General features: G+C 47.8%; 1 protein-coding gene across 1 annotated transcript in view; it reads right to left on the reverse strand.

The window, feature by feature from the left end:
* LOC8038035 (DNA-directed RNA polymerases I, II, and III subunit RPABC3) overlaps positions 1–26,170 on the reverse strand; it is a 109,369-nt gene that overhangs the window by 60,513 nt on the left and 22,686 nt on the right. Inside the window, exon 2 of the mRNA XM_029986708.3 lies at positions 4,234–4,317. Within this exon, the coding sequence (XP_029842568.1) occupies positions 4,234–4,317 (84 nt within the window). The remainder of the gene's footprint in view (positions 1–4,233; positions 4,318–26,170) is intronic.

Below are 26,170 nucleotides of genomic sequence, written 5' to 3' on the forward strand. Positions count from 1 at the left end.
CTCGGCTGTGTGATCACATTCCTACGCTCGGCTCAGATACCTACGCAGCCGAGCAACCCGTCAAGTCGTTTGCGCCGGGTCTCGCAAAACAATCACCCTCCACCCACGCGAGTTCACATCGAGGGCTTGTGTAACACACAAACCAAACAAAAAGCGATAGACCTGCCACGTTGGCGTCATTCCTTCTCTCGGTGTCTCGCCTGTGAAACCTCGAAAGGGGATTATCTGAAGCAGGTCGAGTGAGGCTTACACGACCAGCCTTGAAGAACCGTACGGAGCTAGACGCAATTTCGTATCTTCGTCGGAAGCCATCGGCAAGAAAGATATTAGCGGTGTCAATATACAGACCACAAAACACCAAAAAGAAAAAAAAAAACGCACGCACGCACAATAACGATCAATCTTATTCGTACTAATAATTTTATTCGACACAAAACAAAAGAAAATAAAACGCACATTGTCGCCAGGTTCTTAGTTGGATCGCGATATAAGTCTGTACTTACGAAACACACGTGAATACGCAACCTCCAAATAAAGATAACTTCAGTTCTATGTCACGGCTCAAACCCAATACAATAAAAGCATATAAGAACGTCAAGGATGATAAAAAAAAATATATTAAAATACCTGCCAGTAACGTAGATACGAAAAACAAAATGCACACTCAATACTTGCTGCACGGAAACAGAGGTAGCCACTGCAAGCTCTGAAACACGAGACGTATTTTGGACACGTGACACATAGTGGCTCCAACCACGTGACCCACGATGGCGTCCCTATAAATATAGCTTATGATGTCAATTTTGTCAGCACGGCACGGCTACAACGACCGACACAAATTACAACTCCGCTTCGGATACAAAACGTTCTACATAATAAAAAAAAACAAAAAAAAACGTATTATTTGACGAGACAAAAATAATGTACAAAGACAAGAAAGTTTATTTTATCGAGAAACGCGAACGTCTGGCAACCGGCGCACCCGTCATGCGCTCCATCTTGCGTATTCCACGAGGAGGAGGGGGGTCAAATGTCTCCGAAAGAAACAACGCCCCTCGCACCATGCAGGCATCTCCAAAAGACCGAACAAAGCTAAGCGGCAAGAGACCAGTCCGGCAGTTCGTCCGAGACGTCGAAATGGCGGCGTGAAGCGCAGGCTCGCCTGAATCCCCGCGTGCACCCGGTCACGGCACGTACGAGCCGCGTGCCCACGGCGCGGCGCACGCTCCGTCGGTTCCGCGTGACTCGTCGTCCAAATCGGCCCGACACGCCGCTGGCGCTCGATTCAAAGGGATCCCCCGGAGCGATATTGCGAGGAACATGTCCGCTTTACGCGTCTTTCGAATCACCGCTATACCTCTTCAAATGCAAAGATGGAGAACAAAAAAGGGTCTGCCTATTGGTGGCCGTGCTTCTCTACAAACTACGTCGAAATGCGATAGCATTGCCTGTTTTCTATACAGGCTTGCTTCTCGGTCCCTAAAACCAAACGTCGCGCTCTCTCTCTCTCTCTCTCTCTCCTCCGGTGTTTCTTTGGCACGTCGAATCCTCCTTAGTCCGCTCCTTCCTCTTGCGAGGCGTTAAATAGAAGAGCGCGGCACATTCAGGGCGCGCGTCGTCCTGTGAACCGCGCATGCATGAGCGCGATAAGGAGAGGGGGACGGCAGTGTACTTGACTCCCCCGCGCGTGCGTTTCAATCTGACGACCCCAATTTTTAGGAGAGGAGGAGGTAAATGACTTAGGGAGCCCGTATGGTGTGTGTGTGTGTGTGTGTGTGTGTGTGTGTGTGTGTGTGTGTGTGTGTGTGTGTGTGTGTGCGTGTGCGTGTGCGTGTGTGTGTGTGTGTGTGTGTGTGTGTGTTAGGGGAGGGGGGAGGCGTAAGGCATATGCACTCGATGGGTTTGAAGCTCAACTTAACAACCTCGCATTAGGTTTTGCTTCGATCTCGTATCATAGGGAGTTTTAGAACTGATGCAATTTTAGCGCACTCTAGCGCGAAATTTAGCGTTTGCGTTAGCGCACGCTATGCTAGAGAGTTTTAGAATAGCGTTTCTCCGCCGCGACGCAAAAGCCAAAGCGTCTGGCGCTTGCAAGGCCACCAAGATACAGTCACGATTCTTTTATAGATACGAAAATGCGACGGAAGCGGTCGAGCGGTCGTGTCCGCTTCCGTCGCCTCGGCAAGAGAGGTCTCGTGTACGGATCTTCGCCGAGAAACGTTTGCACGTCACCAGCATTGGGTTGTGTGTGTGTTTATACAGCCTGAACTTGGTCTGCATCAACGGGAGACTTGTCTCTCAGCTGCAGATGAGTGCAGTACGACCGCTAGCCTGGGGTCTTTAACGTGCAGCACGCATTAGTGATACACGACCGCACGCCGGTACCATGCTCATCCAGATCGAAACGGACAGGGGTGGGGACTGAACACAGGGTGACGTAGCAAAGCATCAAGCTGCCGGCGATCGTTGCCCACCCTTACTAGGTCTTCCAAACCATGTGCAATGTCGTTCTGTGATGAAAATCGCAGTCCCGAGGATGTCGCACACGTCGTGCTCACAACGCCGCCAAAGCGGCCGCAGTCGCGGTCCTGGGAGCCGCCATTTTTTTAGCTGTGCTTGTCTTGGCTTTAGTCAGCTTTTCATCACAAGCCCTCCTTGGAGGAGCGCAAAGTCTCTTAACGTAAGTAAGCAATAGAAAATAGCGCACGCTAAAATAGCGCACGCAAAGCGCAGTTAGCGTTCAACGAATGCGCAGTTGCGACGACGCTATTCTATCTGTACGCAAAGCCATTGTGTACGCTATTCTAAGACTTCCGAATTACGATAGTAAAATTCTGACTAAGTTCCGTGTAAACAAGCTGTAGGAGAAAGAAAAAAATAATTTTCTCATCGATCCGATAAGCCATGCAACTATCAACCAGGTTAGAAATGCTGGTCCCATATTGAAACGACTTAATACACAAGCGTGAATACTGTATAAAACACAATAATAGCCTTTAGACAATTTTTTTTATTTATTCTCTTTTATGATTAACCCAGGTGCATATCGGCTCTCGTGTCGATCTTTTCGTCAACAAGTGATCACCGTCGCATTTCCCTCAATAATTTTCTTTTCTCTCTCTAAGTCACTTGACATACATAGTTATGGGTTGAAAAGAGACCACAAAAAAAAAAAAATTGAAGTCGTGAAATAGACTACTCGAAACCAATAAAACACACATATGCTACTTTCCGTAAGCTCATTCGATGTGTTTGCATCTCTCTCTAATCGCAGGACAGCTGCTTTATATGCAGTGCGCAAAGCTCACTATGGCCCCTCCCGTCGTTGCGCATTCGCCAGGTGAGAGTGAGACCGTGATTGCGAACCATCTCTCTCGCGGCAGAGCACCAGCCAAATTGGCCGGAAGAGCTGGTTCGGTTCCAGCCGCGCACGATATCAATGTTTACTTGATGAAGCGAGTCTCTCAACGTTGCTCCTTTAACGAATTTCTGTGCCATCGCAGTATTAACAAAATATTGCTTGCTGCGACTGCCACCGTCCATGGGAGGGGGCTCGTTGTCTGAACACGGCTCGTGTCTCGGTGCACAAGCCCTTAGCGGACGGCGGTCAGCGAGTGGTGCTTTCTTCCAAAGCGCTTAACTATTATACAGAGTAACAACATATGCCCCGGTTGGCATTTAGTTACTGTATTCTTCTAGAAAGCACCGCCAGATGGAAGAGAGCAAGGGAGATACAAAGTAATCACGCTACTTCTGCTGGGCGATCGAGCCTTTGGAACGGTCGGAGGAGAGCTTTGAGCTTCTGCAACCTCGGACGCCCATGCAATACCCGTACCCCTTTGAGATTGCAGGGGCGCACAGACTGTCATATTCTTTTGTCTAAAACGATATCGTAGTATTTTCACACGTCGGATCATTACATATTAACGAAATACTCTCCATTGAATTCCATAACTCTAAGAAGTCGTTCAACCAAGATATTTCTACGAAAAAAAAAAAGTTGTGACATCGCGCTTCTCTCTTGCCTCTTGCCCCCCCCCCCCCCCCCCTGACCCCGCCCCCCATCCCCCCCCCCCCCCCTTCTCAAAAGAAACAGAAGTCGTGTTTTTATGCTTTATTCTGTTGCTTAATTGCCACATGTTCCGTTTTCGCTAGATCCCTTCAGCTCGACTAAACCCGCAACTAATCGAAACAAGCTCAAATCTAAGAATAAATCCAAAACAAATTTCTCACCCAGGTCGACGGGGTAGAGCTGGATGTTGACGTCCAGAATCAGGTCCATCTTGAAGGACTCGCTCTCGCAGTGGAGACGACTCACTGCAAAAAAACAAAGAACAAAACAGAAACATTAAAGAACAAAGCCCTACAATAAAATGGAAGCTAACGAGTCACATCGCAACATCTGTGAGCTCACAAACGCTGCAGGAACAGACATCCGCGCATTCGTCAGATTCGTCTGCCTCAACCGGTAAACGCGCAAAAAAAAACAAAAAACGTTACGACAGAGAGAGAGAAAAAAAATCTAAATATATGTCATATGATGCATCTAGACATCAACTGCAAAAGCAGACCACAGAGGTCCAATTCGCGCCCAGCCGGAAAGATATCCATTCCATGTATATCTTTCCGGCTGGATACACCGTTTCACGTCTCGGTGGACCGCAGTAGGCGCTACGAGTCGTCGAAGCCAATCACGCGCCGTGTCACGTGACCAACAAGAGGGGCACGACGACGTATGGAATGCGCAGTCACGTGATCAGTTCATGGCGCTGCATTCGCTGGGATGGCTCGTAGCGTCCGCAGCAGACCATAGCAATGTGAAACGGAATATCGAGGAGTTTATACACGTTTTCACCCCAAGCACCGTAATAAAAAATAAAAAAAAAGTCCATCTCTTCGCGGAGCATTACTAATTTCCTCATTTATGTGGAGAGTGAAGATAACATATGTAGGTGCATTTTAGATTAGATATTAGTTATCAAGACGTACACGTTTCAAACGCCGAAAGCATCGATTCTTCCTCCGACAACCAAATTTTGCAACTACTTCGCGCGGCTAATGAACAATGCCGTCTGAACAGGCGTGCTTGTTAAGCGCGGAAAATGAAAGTATCGTGATCACCACAAAGAAACTAACCATAGTCTCTTATATACTGACAAAGCCTGGCAGATCGCCACGAGAAACGGCCGCCGAAATGGAAAAGGTGAAGCGGCAGACAACGGATGAGAGAAGATCCCTCCTCCAGGTCACGTGACCCCCCCTCCAAGAACACGTGACCCTCACTACCCTTTCCTCCGCCTCCTCAAGAGCTGCGCTCTAATTCGGCGTTACAGGGAGTTGTAAACGGCTTTCATTTTTTTTTTTTGCCATTCTTGTTGGAGTATACGCTATATAGTACGGGGTATAAAAATCAACGAAGATCAATACAACAGCACGATAACCAATGTATTCTAACGGGCGGAGGCAAGGCAAATTGGGCTACCCTTCATTTGTATAACTCGAAGGCATCTCCGCAGACGGCGCTCGCTACAGGAAAAAAGTGCACTGCGGGCTCAGCACCCCGACCGCAGTGCCCAATGGGAATTACGCGAAGCGTGCGCGTAAACCTGACCTTGACAGGCTTGCACAGTGGAATCTCGTTAATGCAGACTCGCGAATAATTGTAGCTAACATGCAGGTCCCGTCTTATGTGTTTCCAGGAAGGTAACTCCCGGCAATTCAAACTTTGCACTATTCACACAAATTTTTGGTCCCCCTCGGGTTCAAATTAACGAGATTCCACTGTAATCGCCTGTGCTTGCCCGCACGTGCGGGCAAGCACATGCGGAGTGGATGAGAAGAAAGAGGTCACTATAGGAGGGCAGCCCATTTTAATTCTGGGGGAGTTAACTCAGGCGGCGGTAGCACATGAACATCTCTTCACGCACGGAGTTAAACAGACTCCGGGTATCAACTCAATTACGAAATTCGTCACCGCGCAGCGCTCAGAAGTTCACTTTTGCAGCGGTTCAGAACTCAAATACGCGTCAAGCAACGAGCGAAGCTGATTATGAAATGCCATTAGTCGACATCCCCGATCACTTCCGCCATTCACGCTCAAGTCGAAGCGGGTGGGGTCTGACGGCGCTGCACCCAGCGTCTAGAATTTCGGAAAAGCTCGCCGCGCAACCACGCGGTGTCTGAAGCAATCTAGGACAAAATAACGAAAGGTTGAAGGAACTTTCATGGCAGCTGAGTAATAACGCCCGATCCTCTTTAAATCTCAACAAACTTTGCTTGTCTGGCCACGCTTCCGCGCGATGTCGAGGTAAAGGGAGCTGAAACTGAAATCTTCACCGAAACTAGCTTCACTCGTTTTCAAATGTACTCGCTGGGCTATTTTTTTTTTTTCTTTCATTTATTCTCTTTCCCTATTTAACCCACTTTTAAATGCTAACCACTTTTAGAAGAGCAGTTATTTTCGTTTATGTTTCTGGATCGCCGGGATCGTGGGTTCCCAAACCGCTTCTCTTAAGCTCTGCAGTGCGAGAAAAACTCAAGCACTTCCTGCAGAAAAGCGCTCCGCACAAAAGAGCTCCTCATGCAAGACGTTTCAACCACTTCCAATACCGAAAACAAAAACAAACAAAAAAAACGCATTTTTTTGTTTTGGTCGCAGGGTGAATGATTTTTTTTTTTCTCCGTTTTCAAAAAAAACAAGATTGTTTTGTTCACAACTACAAATTTGCCATTGGAACAGGTCACCAAAGTGCGCGAATTAGAAAGTTAATTAGCAATTTTTTTTGTTAACAAGTTAGCTAATCAGTGGGGTGTTTGATTGCAATCCTCGACTTTTGTCGTGTCTCGTACTTTGCTCCCTAAAATATTTTTTTTCTCAATCGCACTATTTTTGTGAGTCTTCGAAAGTCTTTGCTGAAATATGTGGCACATAAATGTGAAACTACCTCAAGACCCCGGGGGAGTGCCCACCCCACTTTCACTAAAAACATCGTTAACCTAGAGATTGGCACTTGCCCGGTCGAATCGGGTGTTTCACATATAATTTGCAGGATTCCCAAGTTTGTGAAATGTTAACAGTGGGCGCTTGAACGAGGTGAGCGCTTCAGCGGTATTCTACGGTAGTATACAAATAATATCAGGTGGCGTGCCACGGAACAGCTTTTGCTCCAAATATCCTCTGTTCTGTTTCTTCGTTCACATTCCAGCTCACACGCACAACAATCGTTATCCACCAAGCGGACAGCGCCACGAGTTGTTACGTTCAAAAACAGACATCTATCTGTTTGTTTCGTCCTGCACTAAAACCTTATTCTTGGGTAAACTCACTCGTAGTTAACGAAGAATCTTCAATAACGAGTGGGTTTCTTTCCACTTCATTTCACAGTGTACGACGGGCGAGGAACAGCGAGTAGGGCAGTCCCCGCGTAGAGGTGCATCCTCGTACGCGTCGTAACCGAGAGTCTTTTTTCGGCTCGAGGAAAATATGCCACGTACGGAAGCAAGCTTGCTGGCATCGATCGCTCTTAACCAACTACGTCAGCAATGGCGCGATGACGTCAATCGGAACGCTCAGAAGGAAACAAACAAAACAAAACAAAGAAAGCAAGCTGCAGGCTTCGTTTTTGCAGCACCTTTTCCTGTCCGGCGTTTTTTTCGCCGATATGTCGCTCGGTGCTAATACTCCCGAAACATTCGAACGAAATGACCCAAAATGGCGGATATGCTGGCGATGACGTAACGGAGGTGGGGGAAGGGGTCGCCGACGGCGCCCGCGCACAAATGGAAACGCCAATCCAAGACGTCGCTTCGCGGAATCCAGGTGCGAGCCGCGCGCTCTCCCAGCGTCAGCGAATACGGGGGGAGAAGGAAGCAAGGCGACCAAACGAGGAACCATTGTTCCGCTCCTGGACAAATTCGAACAAGTTGAGAAAGGATCCTCGAGGGAAAAAAATGTGGAACTTTCCACATACACATATTTTTATTCGAAGGCGCGTCCCATCGCCATCGCCATTATCATCATCATCATCACCCCCTCCCTCCCCTGCGATGTGGCACGCGTGCGTATGTCACGTGATGCTCAATCGGCGTTGCATTGGCTTCGATGGCTCGTAGCGCCCTCTGCGGTCCGTCGTAAGTGAGACAAAGTATAGCATCCCAGAAAACGAGAGACACTCGTGGAGCTCACGATGGAGAAACCCAGCATTCCGCGATGCCCGTTCTTTTTTTGCGGGGTTTCCCCGATCTCTGGGCTTTCTATGTGATCGACACTCAGTAAAAACAAAACAACAGTCGACTACACGTTTCCAAGACAAATAACTTCCTCATTAACACAACAACGTCTTCATCTCAAAACTCTGGGGCCGTCCTCCCCACGAACAGAAGAAAACAGGACCGTAATATCGGAAATCAGAGCTCCGAGCACACTGGCATTAATTCAATTATTTTTAGCAAAAACAAAAAGGCCTCGGAATAAAATCGAGTCATTTGCTTACACCCTCTAGATAGAGCATAAATCTATGGATGCGCGTACAGCAAAAGCTACTTTCGAAGCAACCAACGCGGGTACCCGTCGTCGTAAAAACTTCGAGGTAGCTGATCGTCAGTCGCGAAGAGTAATTTCAACCTGGTGAACTGGACGTGTACGAACACTGCCCTCTGCACTCGGCCATTCAGTCCTCCGTTCAAGAAACAAGTAGAATCGCCTGTGCGGAATGACGTCGCACGTGGGGGTCACCGACTGGGGTATTCTTCTCGCGACCCAAAATGACGTTGCGAGCCCTCACGTTGGGTTGCTCTCGCTCGGCTCATCACGCAGCTCGGTAACTGACGGTTGCATGCTACCACGTGACATCCCAAGCTTCTAGGCAGTGTGAAAAGGAAACAAATCAACGCGTGAGGACATCCCTCCCAGGCAGTCAGAGTGAGGTAAAGAGGTCGGTAAAGGCCTCTCTTAACGGCCGACGTACCAACCTCCGTTTTCTGCAAGGAAGATTACCCTTCTAGCGCTCCCCCTCTCCTAAGCTGCAAGGGGAGTCAAGTTGGGACAAGGTAAAAAGGTGGAGAGGATAGAGGAAAGGAGGAGGCAGGCAAAAGTGGAAAGCGGGAAGTATACGTCGGTCTTTAAACGTCACGCGTTAAATAGCCCTAAAAATAAGAAACTAATCATGACCGTCTTGCCTCTGGCTATGACACGTTAGTATTTCCTCTTTCGCGAGTCTTCTCTCTCTCTCTCTAAAAAAAATAAGAATCGCTGAAGTACACTGTTTCGCGCTTCGCGAACAGTTCTGCCAAAATCTCAGTTTGTGCGAGGTACTGAAAACTGCACACAACGAAAGCATGACGCGTGAAATACACGCAGATCTGAACTATTCAAGGGTTACCCGATAGATGGCGCTAATGCGCCTTTTTCCAGTAAGCGGAAACGAGCGGTCGCAACGCTGTCGATCACACACAAACGCGGCAACCGACCTTAACCGGGGAAACCCTAAAGCCGCGTTCACACTGCAAACACATCACGCAAAAAGCTGACAGCAGACATGTTCCAAGCAACATCCTTCGAACATGCTTCGGGTGTGTCCGCGGATGATTCTCTCATCCTGTCGGCGGAGAAACTCCGTGTCTTTTGTACATTGTGCGAACGGCGTGACGGCGGCTTAAAAGCCACGAAAAGTGTCGAAAAAGGTCCCACAGCGGGGGGCGCCGTGCATACACAAGGCGTACACAAGCAGCCGTGCGCACACGTGGCGTGCGTTACGCAAAGGCCCGAGAATAGCAAGCGTCGTCCGCGAGGTCGCCAAGGGAAGGGTGACCGGACGAAGGGGGCGCAGCGAGCCCGGCCCCTCAATCTTATTACGCAAGGACTGTCGCACAGAAAAACGTCGGGCCACCCAAAAGTGGACGAGCTTTTTCGTTCGTCCCAAAGCGAGGTGCCGACACATATCCCACGAACCGGTTCCCCCCCGTTGCAGCTCTAGTCAGCGAACAGTTTAACAAATAGGGCAGGCCGAGTTTCCTATTATCGCTTCCAACGGAATTGCGGAGATAAGAGCGGGAAAAATTAAGCAAAAAGCGATCCCATTTAAGCTGTAATGGAACTGCGTCTAAAGCTGGCTAATGAATCGAGCACCGTGCGCCCACGGAGACCGATCTCATTTCATGCCCGTTTCCATATCAGTTCAGAACCAACGCGTGCTGTACTCATCAAATTGACACCGAGGAGGATTTCCAGCTTACATTTCGCGACGAATATTTACAGATAGTAGTAAGCTTCCCAGAGGCTCCGGCGCGGTTGTCTATACAGCTTTCTAATAATCGCCTTCTGCGCACTGCCATCTTTTTCTATTGGACTGTCGAAGGCGTTCCGAGCGTGTGCAATACCTCTCTTCCACGAAATAGGAGATGCCGCGCATGCGTTCACAGCCCAGTGACTCAGCATTGTTCTCCACGGTAACAAGCGCTGGAGAGGTCTATATCGGAAAAGTTTCCGCGGAAGAGACCAACGAAACAAGCTCAACAAGTACACAGTGCTGGCGATAACTCGCCACTAATGCCAATAACTGCAAAATTCCGCGCCTTGTTAAGTCCTCGTCCTTGCTGCGCACAAGACTGCATAAGATGTCAAACCAACTCGCCCAAACAACCACTCTTCTTTAATCCTTGGAGCAGTGTGCCCGGGCACATGTATAGACGGAGCTCGCAGTACTCGTGTGCGAGTTTGCGTTCTTCTGTACTAAACGTGCTTGTTTGACGCGTTCCGCCGAGAGCTTGCGTGCGTCGTACGCGGTGTTAAAGCGAAAGTCTTTACGCTACATTCGAAAACTCTCTAATATCGTCGGCAGACGCAGCTATGCATGTGCTTATTGCGCGCAAAAAAACCAAAAAAAAAAAAAAAGGTCGTTTAACTCCTTGGTCGCGTGCCAAACCGCCGCGCGCAGCAGAGTCCCATGGCCAAGTCGCACGCCGAAAACCCGCGTCCCCGAGCTTGCAGCGGCACAGGCTCCTCACGCCCACGACGTCGCGCGGTTACTCATTCGGCTAGCACGAGACTGCTGCACCGGCTCCCCGTGAACGATGAACTTGAGGGTCAACGACATAAATACAGGCGCCAAGGTTAGCGGTCGCGTACAAAGAAACAGAAATGCTGGCCGTCGAGCCGTTTAGTCATCGCCCTTTCGCGATCGCTTTCGCGGAAAGCCATCATATTAAACTTCGAGGGACCATAAATACGTTGAAAAAGGAGTGAGTGGTTATGCAACATAACCTTTAAAAAAAAAAAAAAAACTGATTCGTTTATAGACTTTGGCATAAGCTCGCCGCTTTTTTCGGTCTGATCCCATCAAAAGCATACATTTCGAAAGGATGGCAGGACGCAGTGCGAACAGAAGCCATTACCATCCTCCAATCCAGGAACTGATGCTACGCACGTCTCGGCGCTTTGATACAATATATCATGTGGTCTCTCGTTCGTGATTGCACATGCGGCCGTTCGGGTTGGCTGTAGCCCATCGTATACCGTGAGACAAAGTGTAGATGAAACAACTCAGCTGCGACCTCGCCATGACAACTAATAATTCTTTAAAACCGCTTATCACAACTAAGCCATTCCCGCCTGGAGCGCTAAATCAATTCAGGTTTATGAAAAGCGCTTCTGATATTCGTTTCCTCCTCGAAAAAAATTAAAGACTGGAAGCTACGGTACCCGCAACGCGTCTCCGTCTGACGTGTTTACCCGTTTACCGCGCCCGAAAAAGGGGTCCCCCGGGTTTTACCTGATGACATCACGAAGTGTCATGTTGCCAACGGCCGCGGTTCTGGCGCTATCTCACAGAAGCGGTGGTGGAACTGGCAGACGCCACCAGGATCGCGACATCCGACAGCACGACACTCCGGCTTCTAGTGACGTCATATGTTGCAACTTCGGGACCACTTCTGATGCTTATGGGCGGGACAGGAGACAAGAGTCGAAGAAAGCCTTCAAGGCACCGCACTGGAACTAACTGACGAACCACATAGGCATTTCCAAGTCTACCGATAATTTTTCGAGGAAGTGCCAAAATGCATTCAATATAACAATCTAAAAAAAAAAAAAAAGTTTTTCTTTTTTTTTTTCTATTTTTACAATTTTTCTTTTACAGACAAATACGGGCAGGACTAAATTGTAGCTACGTTTAAATTATAATTTCAAAGTGACGCCCGAACGCCACCTCGCTGCATCACTGTCGCGTACCGAATGGATTACGATGTCACAGTCATTTCCATAAATTGTCTGCAGCAAGAGTCCTTTCTACCGTCCAGGTATAATTCCGTATTTCAAATCGCAATAAGACAAAAAGAAAAAACAAAAAAGAAAAGATCAGTTGAGACTATTGGCAAATTCCGCTGGTACGTGTTACGGCGCGCTTTCTTTTTCGCATCTTTATACACGTGCAAACGCAAGCTCGCATTGGTTGCTCTAAATGCGCGAGAGTGGAGCGGTTTTGGATCGCTCAAAATCAACCAGCTAATTTGCCCTATTACGTCACTGGAAGCTCTATCCCCAATTCACCGCGGCGCAGAAGGTCTGGAAGTATATGGATTACTCGTTGCTCTGCGGTGTTCCATCTTCTAAATCGGAAATTAATCGCATATCAACGCCAATACATTCTTCGCTATATGGACACCATTTTTGGGGACGAACTGGGAAAATACGCGTATTTTTTTTCTCGTTATTATGGACAACTCACATTATGGACGATTTTAAAGGGGAATGGGATGTCCATATTAACAAAACATAAATCTAAATAAATAAAATATCAACAACAGAACTATAGCAACCCTCGCGTTTCCTTTTGTGCGTACGCTTCTAGGATACGCGTGCGTAGTCCGGGACCTGGGAAGTGAATGTCTTCCTGATAAATTAGAACGAGTAGAGCAAGAACTTCGAGCCAGATTGTCCTAAACTAATATAGCTTCAAAGCGAGTATCACAATAATAAAATCACGATTAAAATATGAAAATTCCCGTAAGGCAGCAGGGAAAACGTAAGACTTAACTTTTTTATTACTTCTACACTCTGTGAAACAAAACAAAAAGGGGTCTAGTCTTACACCTTTTGTCCCATATAAGACACCCCGAAACTTCAGTTCGACGTACAGCGCACTGCCGTCGAACTAACGGCTCCAAATTTCACGCGGGGCTTGATAACGGTGCGATGTAACTCACTAAACGGCTAAAGTACGTATCAAAGAGTGCATAAAAAGAAAACAGGTTTTGCAGTACAACCAAGAAAACCGCGCTTATTTTTTTTTTTGTCAATAAAATGTACATGAGCTTTTTTAATAGGTTCAACAACACCTTGCTTTTTTTTTTTTCTGAGAGTGTATAATGATAACACTTGTATCACTAGCGAAAATTACATTCGATCAGGGATGGGCAAAATACATGCAAATATGTATCGAAATACAAATACAAAATACTTCGTCAAAAATGTATTTAATTACAAATCTAATTACATTTCCAAAAAAGCATTTAAGTACAAGATACAAATACAACCAAATGTATTTGTTTTCCTCCAAATACCTTTCCAAATACATTCCTCAAAATTTGCGTCAGCGACTTCAGGGCAACTGCAACGGGTTTCTGGGCATCTCATTTTAATTCTGCATTGCACACTCGGGAGTTAGTGTGCGATGCTCTAGTAAGGTAATAGAAATATAATAACAAAAAAAAATGTAATCAGCTTGGACGTAATTGGTGAGAAAAGTACAGAGCTTCAAGCAGCTTTTTGTCGATTACACTTTGGTATAGGCCAACAAAAAACCGAGGCGACCAAGACGCGCAGCACTAGCTAGAGAATTTTTTACTGCAACTCGCACCAGTTACGAAAATCTGGACGACCCGCGCATTTAGAATGTTCTAGGCAAAAATATGGATGGAAATCAGGCTCGAAAGCATCACAAGTTGTCACAGGCACTTATTTAGCCAGTCTGCCTATGAACGTCGATTTCGTCACTATTCTTGCCCTGGACTAGCACCGTAATCACAAAGTGACTAAACGCTTGTGCTTGATTGAGAGACACTGCATTCGGTGCAGAACGTAGTTTCCTTCCTGCTCTGGACAGTGACAATAATTTTGAGGGATGTATTTTCGCCCACAAAATTGTATTTAATTACAATTGTATTTGAAATAGCCACGTTTTAGTATTTAAATACACAGGTCAAATACATTACACAATTTGTAATTAAATGCAAATTCAAAATACACAAAGTATTTGAAATACGTATTTCAAATACTTGTATTTGAAATACTGCCCATCCCTGCATACGATGTACATTTTACGAGTCAGAAAGTGTAGATCATCAATTAAAATGCTAGCCCTTGCTCTGAATCCTTTTAGTTTTCGTTCGATTTCATCGAACAGAGTTACATTGAAATATACTCGATCCGACAGTATTTTCGACTGACAAGTTTTTTAAACCCTCCCCCTGCAATGCCTTCAAGGCGCTGCAGGTAGTAGTAGTTACGTTAAATAAACCGCTTTTAAAGGGTAGGAGGAAGGGGTAATCACCATGTTAATGAATAATAATATACGAATATAAAATGTGGACGTCGTCGTGACGAAAACGCGCGTGTAAGGAACTTCAGAGTTCGAAAATACTTAGTCATGCTTGAAGCAGGAATGCACCGCCATGTACAAGAGCAAATTTATAATCAAACTTTTTTCTTTTTTTTTAGGGGGGGCCGGGGGGGGGGGGGGGGGGGGGATGGGGGAAGGGCATTTGGCCGGCGGGGGTCGAAAGGAGATGACATGACATCACGGGCGAAACGTTGACTAGATCTATTTTGTAGACATTATAACAATATATTTGTTAAGTCACCAAAAACTAATCATCTCTTCTTTAAAAAAAAAAAGCTGGTGTATTTCGATTTTTCATTATGATAAAATTGACCTTGGAAGCCTTGGGGGGGGGGGGGGGGAGGGGGGGAGGAGGGGGCGACCCCCCCCCCCCTTTCCCCCAAGTGCGTTTATGTCCAGGTATTCTTTTTTTTTATTTATTTACGTTTATTGCAGTCATGTAACAGTAGAAACTTTTGAAGCCCACAACGTTAAATATTTTGAATGAAACAGTGTTAAAAAGAACGGAAAACTAAAGTATTCTTTAAAAGCAGTGGGTAAAAAGCTGAAAAGTGGGTTGGCGGCCTCGGAGCGGCTCGCGCAAAACTGTTTCCTATCGGGGCGCGTGCAGCTCTGACCCAGAAGGACGGAACAGGCTCCCTAAACGACGCGCATGAACTGAAACTAGACTCTAGAGAAACATACATAAACGCGAAATAAAGACCCCTGAGACGACGAGACGATAAAGATGGAGGGAGCTAAACACGACAGGCAAACGAAGAAACAAGACACCGATAGATGGAGAGACGACGCAACTGGCCCCGGAGCAGCAAGAGCAAGGTCGCCGGAATCAGAGCTCGCGAATCGTCCTTGCCCCCGTCCTTACCAAGCTCGAACGGCGGACGCGACTGCGCAAGCGCACACAGGACGGGTTCTGCACTCGGCCTCTCACCCCATGGCCCGCGAGAAGGGAGTCCGATGATGCGGACACGATATCGAGACAACGGGGAAGGTGGAAAGCGGGAGGGCAATGCAGTGCCTCCGTCCAGCTGCTGATCGCAGGAAGAGAACATCGGCGCCGGGAGTTGAGAAGGAGGGTGTTGGGCTGCCTCGTAGGCAGTGTTAGTGGTAAGGTGGTACTTTTGACAGCGACGCTGTTTATGGCTAGGGTTCCGTAGACTTTTCATGAGCGTCAACAAAAACTCGCGCGCCCTCTCTTTGTCGTCGTTCAAAGCGCTTGCGTGCCTAGTCTCCTTCCGCTCTCCCGAGGTGGCGGTCCCGTCGCGCGTGTCTAGTTTCCTCGGGCTCTTCGGGGCGGCGAGAGTTCGTACCTTTGTTCAAAATTCTGTGTCACGTCTGTGTCGTGTGCTGAACAGCTTCGCTGGTCGTCCACCTACACAGAGTGGAATGGCTCATGATTTTTCGGTGCGACGTACTCGTTACATTTTCAAAACAGTAACGGATAAAGTACTTACGTTACTTATTTCCAGAAACAGGTAACGTAGTCGTGTTACTCATCACTTCTTCTTCCCAAGACTTCAAAGAAACTACAATTTTATTATTTTTTTTTTCGTGTTTCAAGACGGCAAGATATGAATTCTTGCGTTTTTCTTGGCATTTTGCTATCGGAATTATTCGGGTGATACCGTTAAAAAAAAAAAAAAATTATGCTAAGTTTCTGCATGACCATAAAGGCCGGTTCTCACATGCAGCGAAGCGCCGATGTAGCGCTCCTCACGTGCCGTCAGCTACTTATTGTCTGCCATGAGCAACAGTTTTGACGGTGCGATACAAAGCTGGTGAACGCACCCGTTAGCACACGCTTAGCGCGAGGTCATCGCTATGCTTGTAGCGCTCCGCTGCATGTGTGAACAGGCCTTAATGGTTCTTGAAATGGTTCTTGAAATATGGCGCATATGCATACCTATAACGTCAGAACAGTGAAACGTTTTAATTCATAAATAAAAAAATAACGTGTTAAAGCAATGTAAAAAACGTTAGTTTTCTTTTTTTTTTTTTTTTTTTGTAACGCTTACAGCATTTTTCGCACAACAGCTCGCAGCAGGATCAATGCCAAGCAGCGCACTAGCGTTAGACTAACCTTCGATGATGTTTGACTACGTAGTGGGGATGAATGCTGAAAGTAGACTGCGAGTGACAGCGACAACCAGATGTTGTATCGTTAGGTTGCAGTCGCGACCCGCAGTCAAACGAAGCTAAATGTGCCCTAACTCGCAGCGTGAGGCGTGCGGTTAAATTCGTCATCCAACACTTAAGAAATATAAAGAACACTCATGGGTAACGCGGAACGGCCATCTAATCCGTCCGAGGACACCGAAATGACACAGAGAACGCGTTAGCATTACGGTCTGGAACATGCGTCCGTCTCTAAATCAATCTGGCCATGCGTGTACCCATGCAGCATCGAGATCCCACAACAGTTTATTCGACGCAAAGGCTATCTATCACTTGGTCCCAACGCATGTTTAACTATCACCACAAACGTAGGTTACAACACGTGGCGCCCAAATCTGTCCTCGTCGCGTGCATCTTTTCCTTCCAAGCTCACTCGGCCAGAACACGGGACTAAATCTGACTACCTTGCCGCATGGCGGCACAGTGGAGTTCGCCCAAACATTCACGAAACGAAAGTATGCGGACAAGCTGATCAGGAAACATCAGTCTAAATCTTCAGATACCAATAAAAAAAAATAACGGTCCCAGAGCTCCGATTGGAATGCTTATAGCGGGTAGACGCAAAGCTAGTTGCCCTCGTCTTATACTCACTTTTGGAATGCGATCGGAAAATATTTAAACACTCGTCCTTCCAACCAGAGCTCGGTGTTCTGACGTCCTCGAGCGTCCGCGCCTCCTCCTCTCCCTCAACTTCCCCCGCCCTACAGGATGTCCGAATGTTTTAGGTGACCGTCTGTGGCTTGCCTCGCAATAATGCCGGCGCAACAGTACGACAGCTAATCCCACCAAACGCAAGTTTTCCAACAAACTATTCGAACAAAATGACCAACACAAAAATACGACAGAAGCCAGGATATCCAGCCTCAGCGGGCTTCACAACCCAACAACGAGCAAAGTCGTAACACAAGCAAAAAAAAAAAAAAATTAATGAGGCAGGTGCCGCCGGTTGCGAAACCACTTTCGAGGCCCCGAATTCCGAAAAGTGCGAGCGGCCGTGATGCCCCTGAGTCAAGAAGCCATTAGCGGCTGAGCGCGGAGTCGCGAGCATCGGAAGACAAAAAAGAAGCGAGCGAGCGACAGCTCACAAACGCTAATGCCGCGGGGTCGACGTCGGATCGAGACGACAACGCGGACCGCGACGACGGGAACAAGGCGCATTTATCCGAAAGAGTCTGTGTGCCAACGCACAAACGCGCACATGCACGCACATCGGGCGCCCGCGTCGTTGCGTGCTCCCGAGAAATTCGGGTTGGGCTTCTCCGAAGAGCCCGGACGCCCTCCTCCGCATCCATTCTCCTCGTGCGTGCCGGCGAGCAGCCGCCTCTGTCGCCGCCAACTGCTCCTGGCAACGGGCTCCTCCGACACCCGACTTCTGGGAACCACAAGCACGCGGTGGAGGCTTCGTCAAGGGCGACCGCCAGAGGGCGCAACACGCGCCGCTATGACGCAATCTCAGGATTTTCTTTTTTCTTCGAAAAGACAAACGAACTATAACGATAAAATTTAGGATCGAAGGCAATGCCTGAAAGCGATTCGGATTAGCTAAAAAAAAGGTATACGTACAAGAAATATAACATAAATAAAACCTGTAAAAAAAAGCTTTTCGGCACACTTAGGGAAAAATGATCTGACAATAGACTCTTATCAAAAGCAAATCGTAGCCCCGATAGTGTGAACTTATTTAACATTTCACCGGCTAAATCGCTCCACTGAGAGAGAAAGATAAGCTACAGTTTAGATGTTTAGACCGCGAGAGTTTAGAGCGCCTTCTTCGGGGTCGCGACATTGTTTTGCGACAAATTTAGCCAGAGCAGTACGAGTACAAGCCTGGGGTCTCTTAACCAGCATCACACAGTAGCGACACAGGACCGCACGCCGATAACCGTGCTCATCGAGATCAAAACGGGCAGGGGTGAGGTACGAACAACAACGGAAGTTAATCGCGGCTACGTCCTACGTTTCCTCGATTCATGAAAGTGGGACTCGGCGAGCACGGGCTGAAAAGGCAGGAGCAAGGACCGCGTGGCTTGCAGACCCAGACAGCTTTTACAATGTGTGCGGCGGCATGACCTCGCAGATACCCGGCGCAAAAACACTGCGGCAATCTGGGGGGCCATGAAAGGGGAAATAAAGAAGCCGCGCTGAATTGCACAGCTAGGGCCCGAGTGTAGCCATTGCGGATGAATACACAACTCCAAGCCTAATCTTCGTAAAAAAAAAAAAAAAAAAATATATATATATATATATATATATATATATATATATATATATATATTGTTTTGATTTAAATAAACAATGCTGTCCTCGAAAGACAAGTTCGGAAATCGCTCGCAAAATCAGTTTTTTTTTTTTTTTTTTTTTTTTTTTTTATATTTACGGAATTGAAGCGGTTCTGTATTGGAGGAAAAACGCTCCGACTGTCTTCATTTAGCCTTCGGGATAACGAATAGCGAGTTTTAGAATGGGGGGCCCGCTTTGGGTGCCCCAAACAGCTTGGGGCATTGCAAAGGGCATGCGCAGAAGTTCTGTGCATGCGCAATGGGACGCCCCAAGATGTTTGGGGCACCCAAAGCTGTGGGGCCCCCTAATTTAAAACTCGCTAATATCAAAATTGTATTTCAGCTTGATGCGCCAAGTTGCCACAACAGCACTTTCAGAATTCCGCTTATTTTTGCTTTTATATATTCTTTTTAGGCGTGCTCGGCGGGGGGGAAAAATCCTTGACGTACTATTTATTGTACGGACATTTCCACATTTGCGCTCACTCCGCAAGCCTGACCCGAGCAATCTAAAACGCTGCACGGGTTCCCTCCCACGCGGCACGCGCAAGGCACTTAAACCTTCTGAGCATGACAGTTTTCTTTTGTTTTTTCGGTTTTTCTCACGTCGGGTCAAATGCTTGTGATGCTCAAAATCGCGGGACAAAACTCCGCTGAAGATCACGTCTAACTCGTTTCCCTAAAAAAAAAAAAAAAAAAAAAAAAAAAAAAAAAACTTGTTTTTTTTTATTATTATAGAGGGTGTTTAATAATATTTCAAACTAAATTATTAAAAAAAAAAGCCTGAAGATGGAGTTATACGGCTAAGGGAACGCAATACACAGTGCCAATTCTCACGATAAGCCCAATATCTATTTAATACTTGTGAATTCGCTTTTTAATCAGTGAAACTTAACATATAGTTCGAATTACAAGCTTGCTGGCGGTTACCGAAAAGCAATAAATGAGTAAATTTACTAATTTACTGCTTTTCTACTAACACAATGCGGAAGCAACGGTTCTAAAACCATTGCTTCCGCTTCTAAAAAGAAAAAAAAAAAAGAAGGAAGAAAAACGGGAGTATAGGAAGTTTACAAGGACTAGTTTGCTAAGCACCCTGCAAGCAAAGCGTCTCAAAGTCGGGTCCTAATTAGGGAGTCACGCCACGGCCGCCACGGGATAAGAAGGACCCCGCGGGTGCGCGCTCTAAACGAGCGGCTTTCCCCGAGGCTTGGAAGGGTCGGAACCCCGGGCCGAGCGGCACGCCACCCGGCCACCGCGGCTGCCTCCTTTCCCAGGCCGGACCGGAGTCACGTGCGGCCCACTGCTATTTGCGACGCTGCCATCCCGGACGCCATGAACGGATGAGGGAACTCGGCGTGGAAGAAGCGCGCCGAAGAGCGATTATGCTGTGTGTGTACAGGCGATCTAGTTGGGGAAAAGAAAATAGAGGCAATCGGGGGTGTAGGATCATCGAGCGATTATGGATAAACACCATCACACGCGCCCACACAACATCGTGTCATTGGAGGACGGTCTCGTTTGAGAAAGAATGACCCTATCGTGACTGATTCGTATGATGCGATTTTACTTGCGATTTTGCAAATGTTGCATTTGCGAAATCGCAAGAGTGTGAACGGCGCTTAAAGCGTCGTTCACACTCTTGCGACCAGAGGGACAAGAACGGTTTTTAAGCCTTTTGCGACTTCTTAGGACCGGATACGCTGCAGCGCGGAGCTGGTCCTAAGAGATCGCAAGAGGCTTAAAAACCTGTCTGGTCTCTCTCGGTCGTACTCGGTCGCAAGAGTGTGAACGGGCCCTAAACGTTCTCTATACCAACTGCGTTAAAAAAAAAAAAAAAAGAAACTAGAGGGGTTTGTAACGAGGATGCACCGCAGATATATGCATTCCGGAATTTGTACGGCGATTAAAAATTTCAAATAGACGGGCCATGCGCGTCGCACATTTTTGAAGTGTTCCATTACCTAACGAAAGAGTGTGCAAATGTTTGGGACCACAAACAAAATCATAATAGCTTGGGGAGAGTAAAAGCAGGCTCGGATCGAACAGGTCACCCATTAAGCGCCGTTCACACACTTGCAACCGAGTAGGGCCTAGAAAGTCAAGACCGAGTTTTAAGCCCCTTGCGACGGTGTACGACCTTTTCCGCAGCAGCGCATCCGGTCCTATATATGCCGTCGCAGAGGCTTAAAAACCTGCTTTGTCTTCATCGGTCCTACTCGGTTGCAAGTGCGTGAACGGTGCTTTACTCCCTCATGCTCTGACCCGACGACTGGAGGCCTCTCTCCTCCAGTCCGCTGTAACCTCGCTTTCCCTAGCCGCGCGCGCCCGCATTTGCCTCAAACCGCTGACGACCTTGGCGGTTTTACCAGAAGTCTTTCGCACGCTCTTCTGCACCCATAACCACATCGTTCCTCTCATTCGTAAATATATTTCATTTTCACTTCTAATCTAAACTTCACCCTTCTTAATTCTCTATTTACTCGTATTTTCTTGCGTGCTCGGCAGGTTGGCTAGTAGGCGCCGCTCCGTACCGGTTACAGACCTATCTGCATACCGTGCACGTCTCCTGCGTTCTCCCTTTGACTTTCGTGCAAACAAAAAAGATTGACCGATTGATTGACATACATTCTAGAAATACAACGTAGCCTCTCCCTTCACCACATCTCGCTCAAAACAAAGCGCCACAAAGCTGTGAAAGCCAAATTTGGGGGTTTTACGTGCCAAACCTACGACGGGTATCTGGCACGCCCCAGCGGAGGACTGAGGATTAATTTCGACCACCTGGGGATCTTTTGACGTGCAACCGAAAGATCGGTTACACGGCGCCTTCTCCGCAATAAGCCTCCGTCCTATTGCGGGCACGCCACAAAGCTGTGGAACACGCATGTCCTACGTATATCGAAGGCTTAAAACACCTAAGTAGGGGTGCGCGAATATTGGTGCAAATCGAAAAGCGCAGCGTGGCAGAAAAGCTGCAGAGACAGCAGGTGTGTCCGGGGCACGGTGGACTGTCCCTGGCACTGCGAAAGTGGCGAATGAGGCACCTTTCCGACATCTCCGAAGAGAGGAAGAGAGCGCAACTTCGATCAGCCCTCAAGCACGCGCTCCCGTACCTTCTCCTCGCGATGCGGGGGAGGAAATAGGAAAAAGAGACCACGTCGCGTGTGCTCCGTGGCACACGTGTCGCGGTTTCTAGTCCCGAGCCTCCGACTGCATAGGTACAGGAATCCGCCGTTTTCCTCCACAGCTACCGAGCGAACGTGATTTGCAATCACCCACGTCATCCTCGATATAAAGTCACTGGATCATGGGAAAGTAACGCCAAGCTCCGCGTGTGGTCGCCATCTTGGTCCATGAAATGAGCAATTTCTCCTTGACCCCTCCGTTCTTGGTGAGCCTATCTGGATTCGCAGGTGACGGGTAGCTTTATTGAGTCGTTTTTGTATATCGAGATTTTGCTAACCACACACCGGCGAAACAGGCGTACACGTTCGTACCACCACCAGATGCTGTGTCGGTGCTTGGAGGCACTGAAAAATAAGTTTACTGTCTTGAAATGCGCAAGAAGAACAATATAATTGTAAGAGATCCATGGGGATGGGCCTGATTAATAAGGTGATCGCATACGAAGTGCCAAAGACTCTTATATTGAAGAGGAACGCTTCCAGTACGATGATGCTCCATGGTGATCTTGGCGCGACTGGTTTAGAACGACCCCCTAGAAGCTTCGAAGATTTAAATGGACTAAGATGGCGATTTCCATGGCAACGTAGGCCGATTAGCCAATCGCCTTGAGAGGTTTGGGTCGTCTGTATGTTAGTATCTGTTTGTGTCCGGCTAGCAGGTAGGGAAGACAATGGCGCTACTTTCCCAGGATCCAGTGACTTTACCTCGATAGAGAGGATGAGCGGAATGCGCGCACTCACCGACATCACGAGCGCATTCACGCGGCCGGCAAGCCGTTGCCCGAGCCCGGAGCCCAAGCTCCCCTTCCTCCCTCTGGGAAAGGGCGCACACCGAGCGAGCCGGCTTCAATGGCTTCGATCGATCGGCAGCGAAGCGGCCTCGCACCAAGGTCGGCCTGGCGGTGACCTTGGAGAACGACCCCGCTCCGGGCCCCAGAGAGCGAAGGAACGGAGCGATGACGCAATCCAGGGGGCGAGAAACCCTGGGTTTCTCGCTCCACGGCAGGCTGCCGAATGTTGACGCGAAGCGGCGCGGTCCCGTGGCGGGTAGCACCGGCGGCGACACCGCCCAGACGGATGTTCTCCGTTCCGCCGATGGTGGACGCTACTACCAGCCACCCCTAGCCACCCTCAGTCAACCCCGTGGGTGTCACGTGACCTTCGTGAGGGGGGCGGAGCGGTGTCACGTGATACACTGGCAGGGTCTCGATTGGCTGGGATGGTTCGTGTAGCGTCCGCTGCGCTCCATCGTAAAAGGCGAATCGGAATATAGCATGCAGCTGCGCACTCGAGTCGATAACGCCCGTTCATATATCCTCGTTTCGTGCACATCCCTTTCGGAGACCACGCCCTCAACTGTTAAAGCCACGAGGTTACTGACTGGCGTGCAATTGTGCTCAGCGTATTGGCGACTCCAGCGAAATCGACGCCGCGTAGCGGCAACGCCGAGAAGCTCAGGAGAGGAGGTCGTTCCGACTCTGTTGTCTGCTATCGCCGCTTGGTTCTCGCAGGCAGCATAGAAACCAACAACGGTCCCAGTAATTATTTGTATTCAGGGATGGGCAAAATACATGCAAATATGCATTGAAATACAAATACAAAATACTTCGTCAAAAATGTATTTAATTATAAATCTAATTACATTTCCAAAAAAGCATTTAAGTACAAGATACAAATACAACTAAATGTATTTGGTCTCCTCCAAATACTTTTCCAAATACATTCCTCAAAATTTGCGTCAGCGACTTCAGGGCACCTGCAACGGGTTTCTGGGTATCTCATTTTAATTTTGCATCGCACACTCGGGAGTTAACGTGCGAGGCTCTAGTAACCTAATCGAAATATAATCACAAAAAAAAAATTTAATCAGCTAGGACGTAATAGGTGAAAAAAAATACAGAGCTTCAAGCAGCTTTTTTTTTTTTTTTTGTCGATTACATTTTGGTATAGACCAACAAAGAACCGAGACGACCAAGACGCGCAGCACTAGCTAGAGAGTTTTTTATTGTTGCAACTCGCACCAGTTACGAAAATCTGGACGACCCACGCATTTAGAATGTTCCAGGCAAAAATATGGATGGAAATCAGGCTGGAAAGCATCACAAGTTGTCACAGGCACTTATTTAACCAGTCTGCCTGTGAACGTCGATTTCGTCACTATTGTTGCCCTGGACTAGAACCGTAATCACAAAGTCACTAAACGCTTGTGCTTGATCGAGAGACACTGCATTCGGTGCAGAACGTAGTTTGCTTCCTGCTCTGGACAGTGACAATAAATTTGAGGGATGTATTTTCGCCCAAAAAATTGTATTTAATTACAATTGTATTTGAAATACCCACGTTTTAGTATTTAAATACACACGTCAAATACATTACCTAATTTGCAATTAAATACAAATGCAAAATACAGAAGGTATTTGAAATACATATTTCAAGTACTTGTATTTGAAATACTGCCCATCCTTGTTTGTATGCTTCCGCCGTGTCATTCCTACGCACTGAATAGAAGGTTTCTACCGTCGAAACATCGCTTTGCTTTCATATGCTACACCGATTTTACGCTGCAGTGCAAAAAATGTATGGTGGTCCGCGTGCTGAACGACGAAAACGACCTCCTTTCGTCCGCCATTTTGCCTGACCAGCGCGCCCCCTATAGCTCGCTGAAGTCGCGAATACCGGATGTTCATCGTCTGACCACTGGTTTGTGAGCTTGCTTCCAGGTAGTCATTGTTCAGACGCGTTGTCTAAGCTATTAATTACTGCGATTATCTGGCTCGTCGACAGCCTCTGTTATTGGTTTTTAGCATGATTGGGTTCAACGGGCCACCCGACATCGAGCTCATAAACCAGTGTGCATATGTTATTTTGCTATAGACATAAAACTCCGTTCGCGTGCCCGATTTGAGGTATGTACCTTTGGAATTCGGATTTTGCAAGGTGCGCCGAATGTGTTAGTCCTTACGGCCGCACCCTGTATACTCCGTTTCACCCCAAGTCCAGACGCAGCCAACGTCACGAGCTGACGGGACCAATCAGACAGAAAGCGTCAAAAAGGACATCATCATGGTGTTCGTCATGTTACAGCACGTGTTCTATCATCGCTGTACTAACCATAAAACAGCCACGTAGCCATTTTGCTGGGACCTCCTCTCCCCCCCTCCCCCTCATACAACATTTTGTCATAGGCGCCACCCCCCCCCCCCCCCCCCCCCCCCGAAACAAAATCCTGGCTATGTGCCTGCCACAAACAAAAAATGCCTAGTGACTTGCACTTTTGACACTGCAAAACTCGGCCGCCCCGTTAGTTCGTAGAGTCGACTGCATCTGGACCTAGGCTGAAACGAAATATATTCGGATACGGCCATGGGTGGGGTTTCTGCACATTACACCAGACTCCACGATAATTCAAATAGACATCGCCCTGTCTGTTACATCGAATGCCGGTAACACCAAATGGCGGTTAGGCCGTTTGATGTTCCGATTGCCAGGCTCCGCAACCAGAGTTGCAGGACTGCCGGTTTCGTTTATAGACGGCCAAAAATCCCCCCCGGTGAAGAGGGCTCAGAACCCTGTCCTTATCATGACGAAAACCTGCCTTCACGTCACCCTTGGACTTGGACCCTAACAATGCTTGGCGGGCAAGTACACAGACGGACGATTAAAGCAGCTTAATTCTTTTATGAGTAATCTACCATCGTAAGTAACTAAATAAACACTTCTTTTTTTCTTTTTTTTTTTTGCAACGATTCAAACGTGCATTTTCGCAGGAGTGCCTGCCCCTTGCAGCCCTCAGGCGGATGGGCCCACTTGTGCCCATTTCCCAGGCTTCCATCTCCTAATGCGTGAACGAAGTGGAAAATCCTACGTAGCACCCCCCCCCCCCCCCCCCCCCCCCCGGGACCCTCAAAAAATA

This window comes from Ixodes scapularis, unplaced genomic scaffold (assembly GCF_016920785.2).
Source record: "Ixodes scapularis isolate PalLabHiFi unplaced genomic scaffold, ASM1692078v2 PGA_scaffold0__279_contigs__length_252992795, whole genome shotgun sequence".
In the NCBI taxonomy this organism is placed as follows: Eukaryota; Metazoa; Arthropoda; class Arachnida; order Ixodida; family Ixodidae; genus Ixodes; species Ixodes scapularis.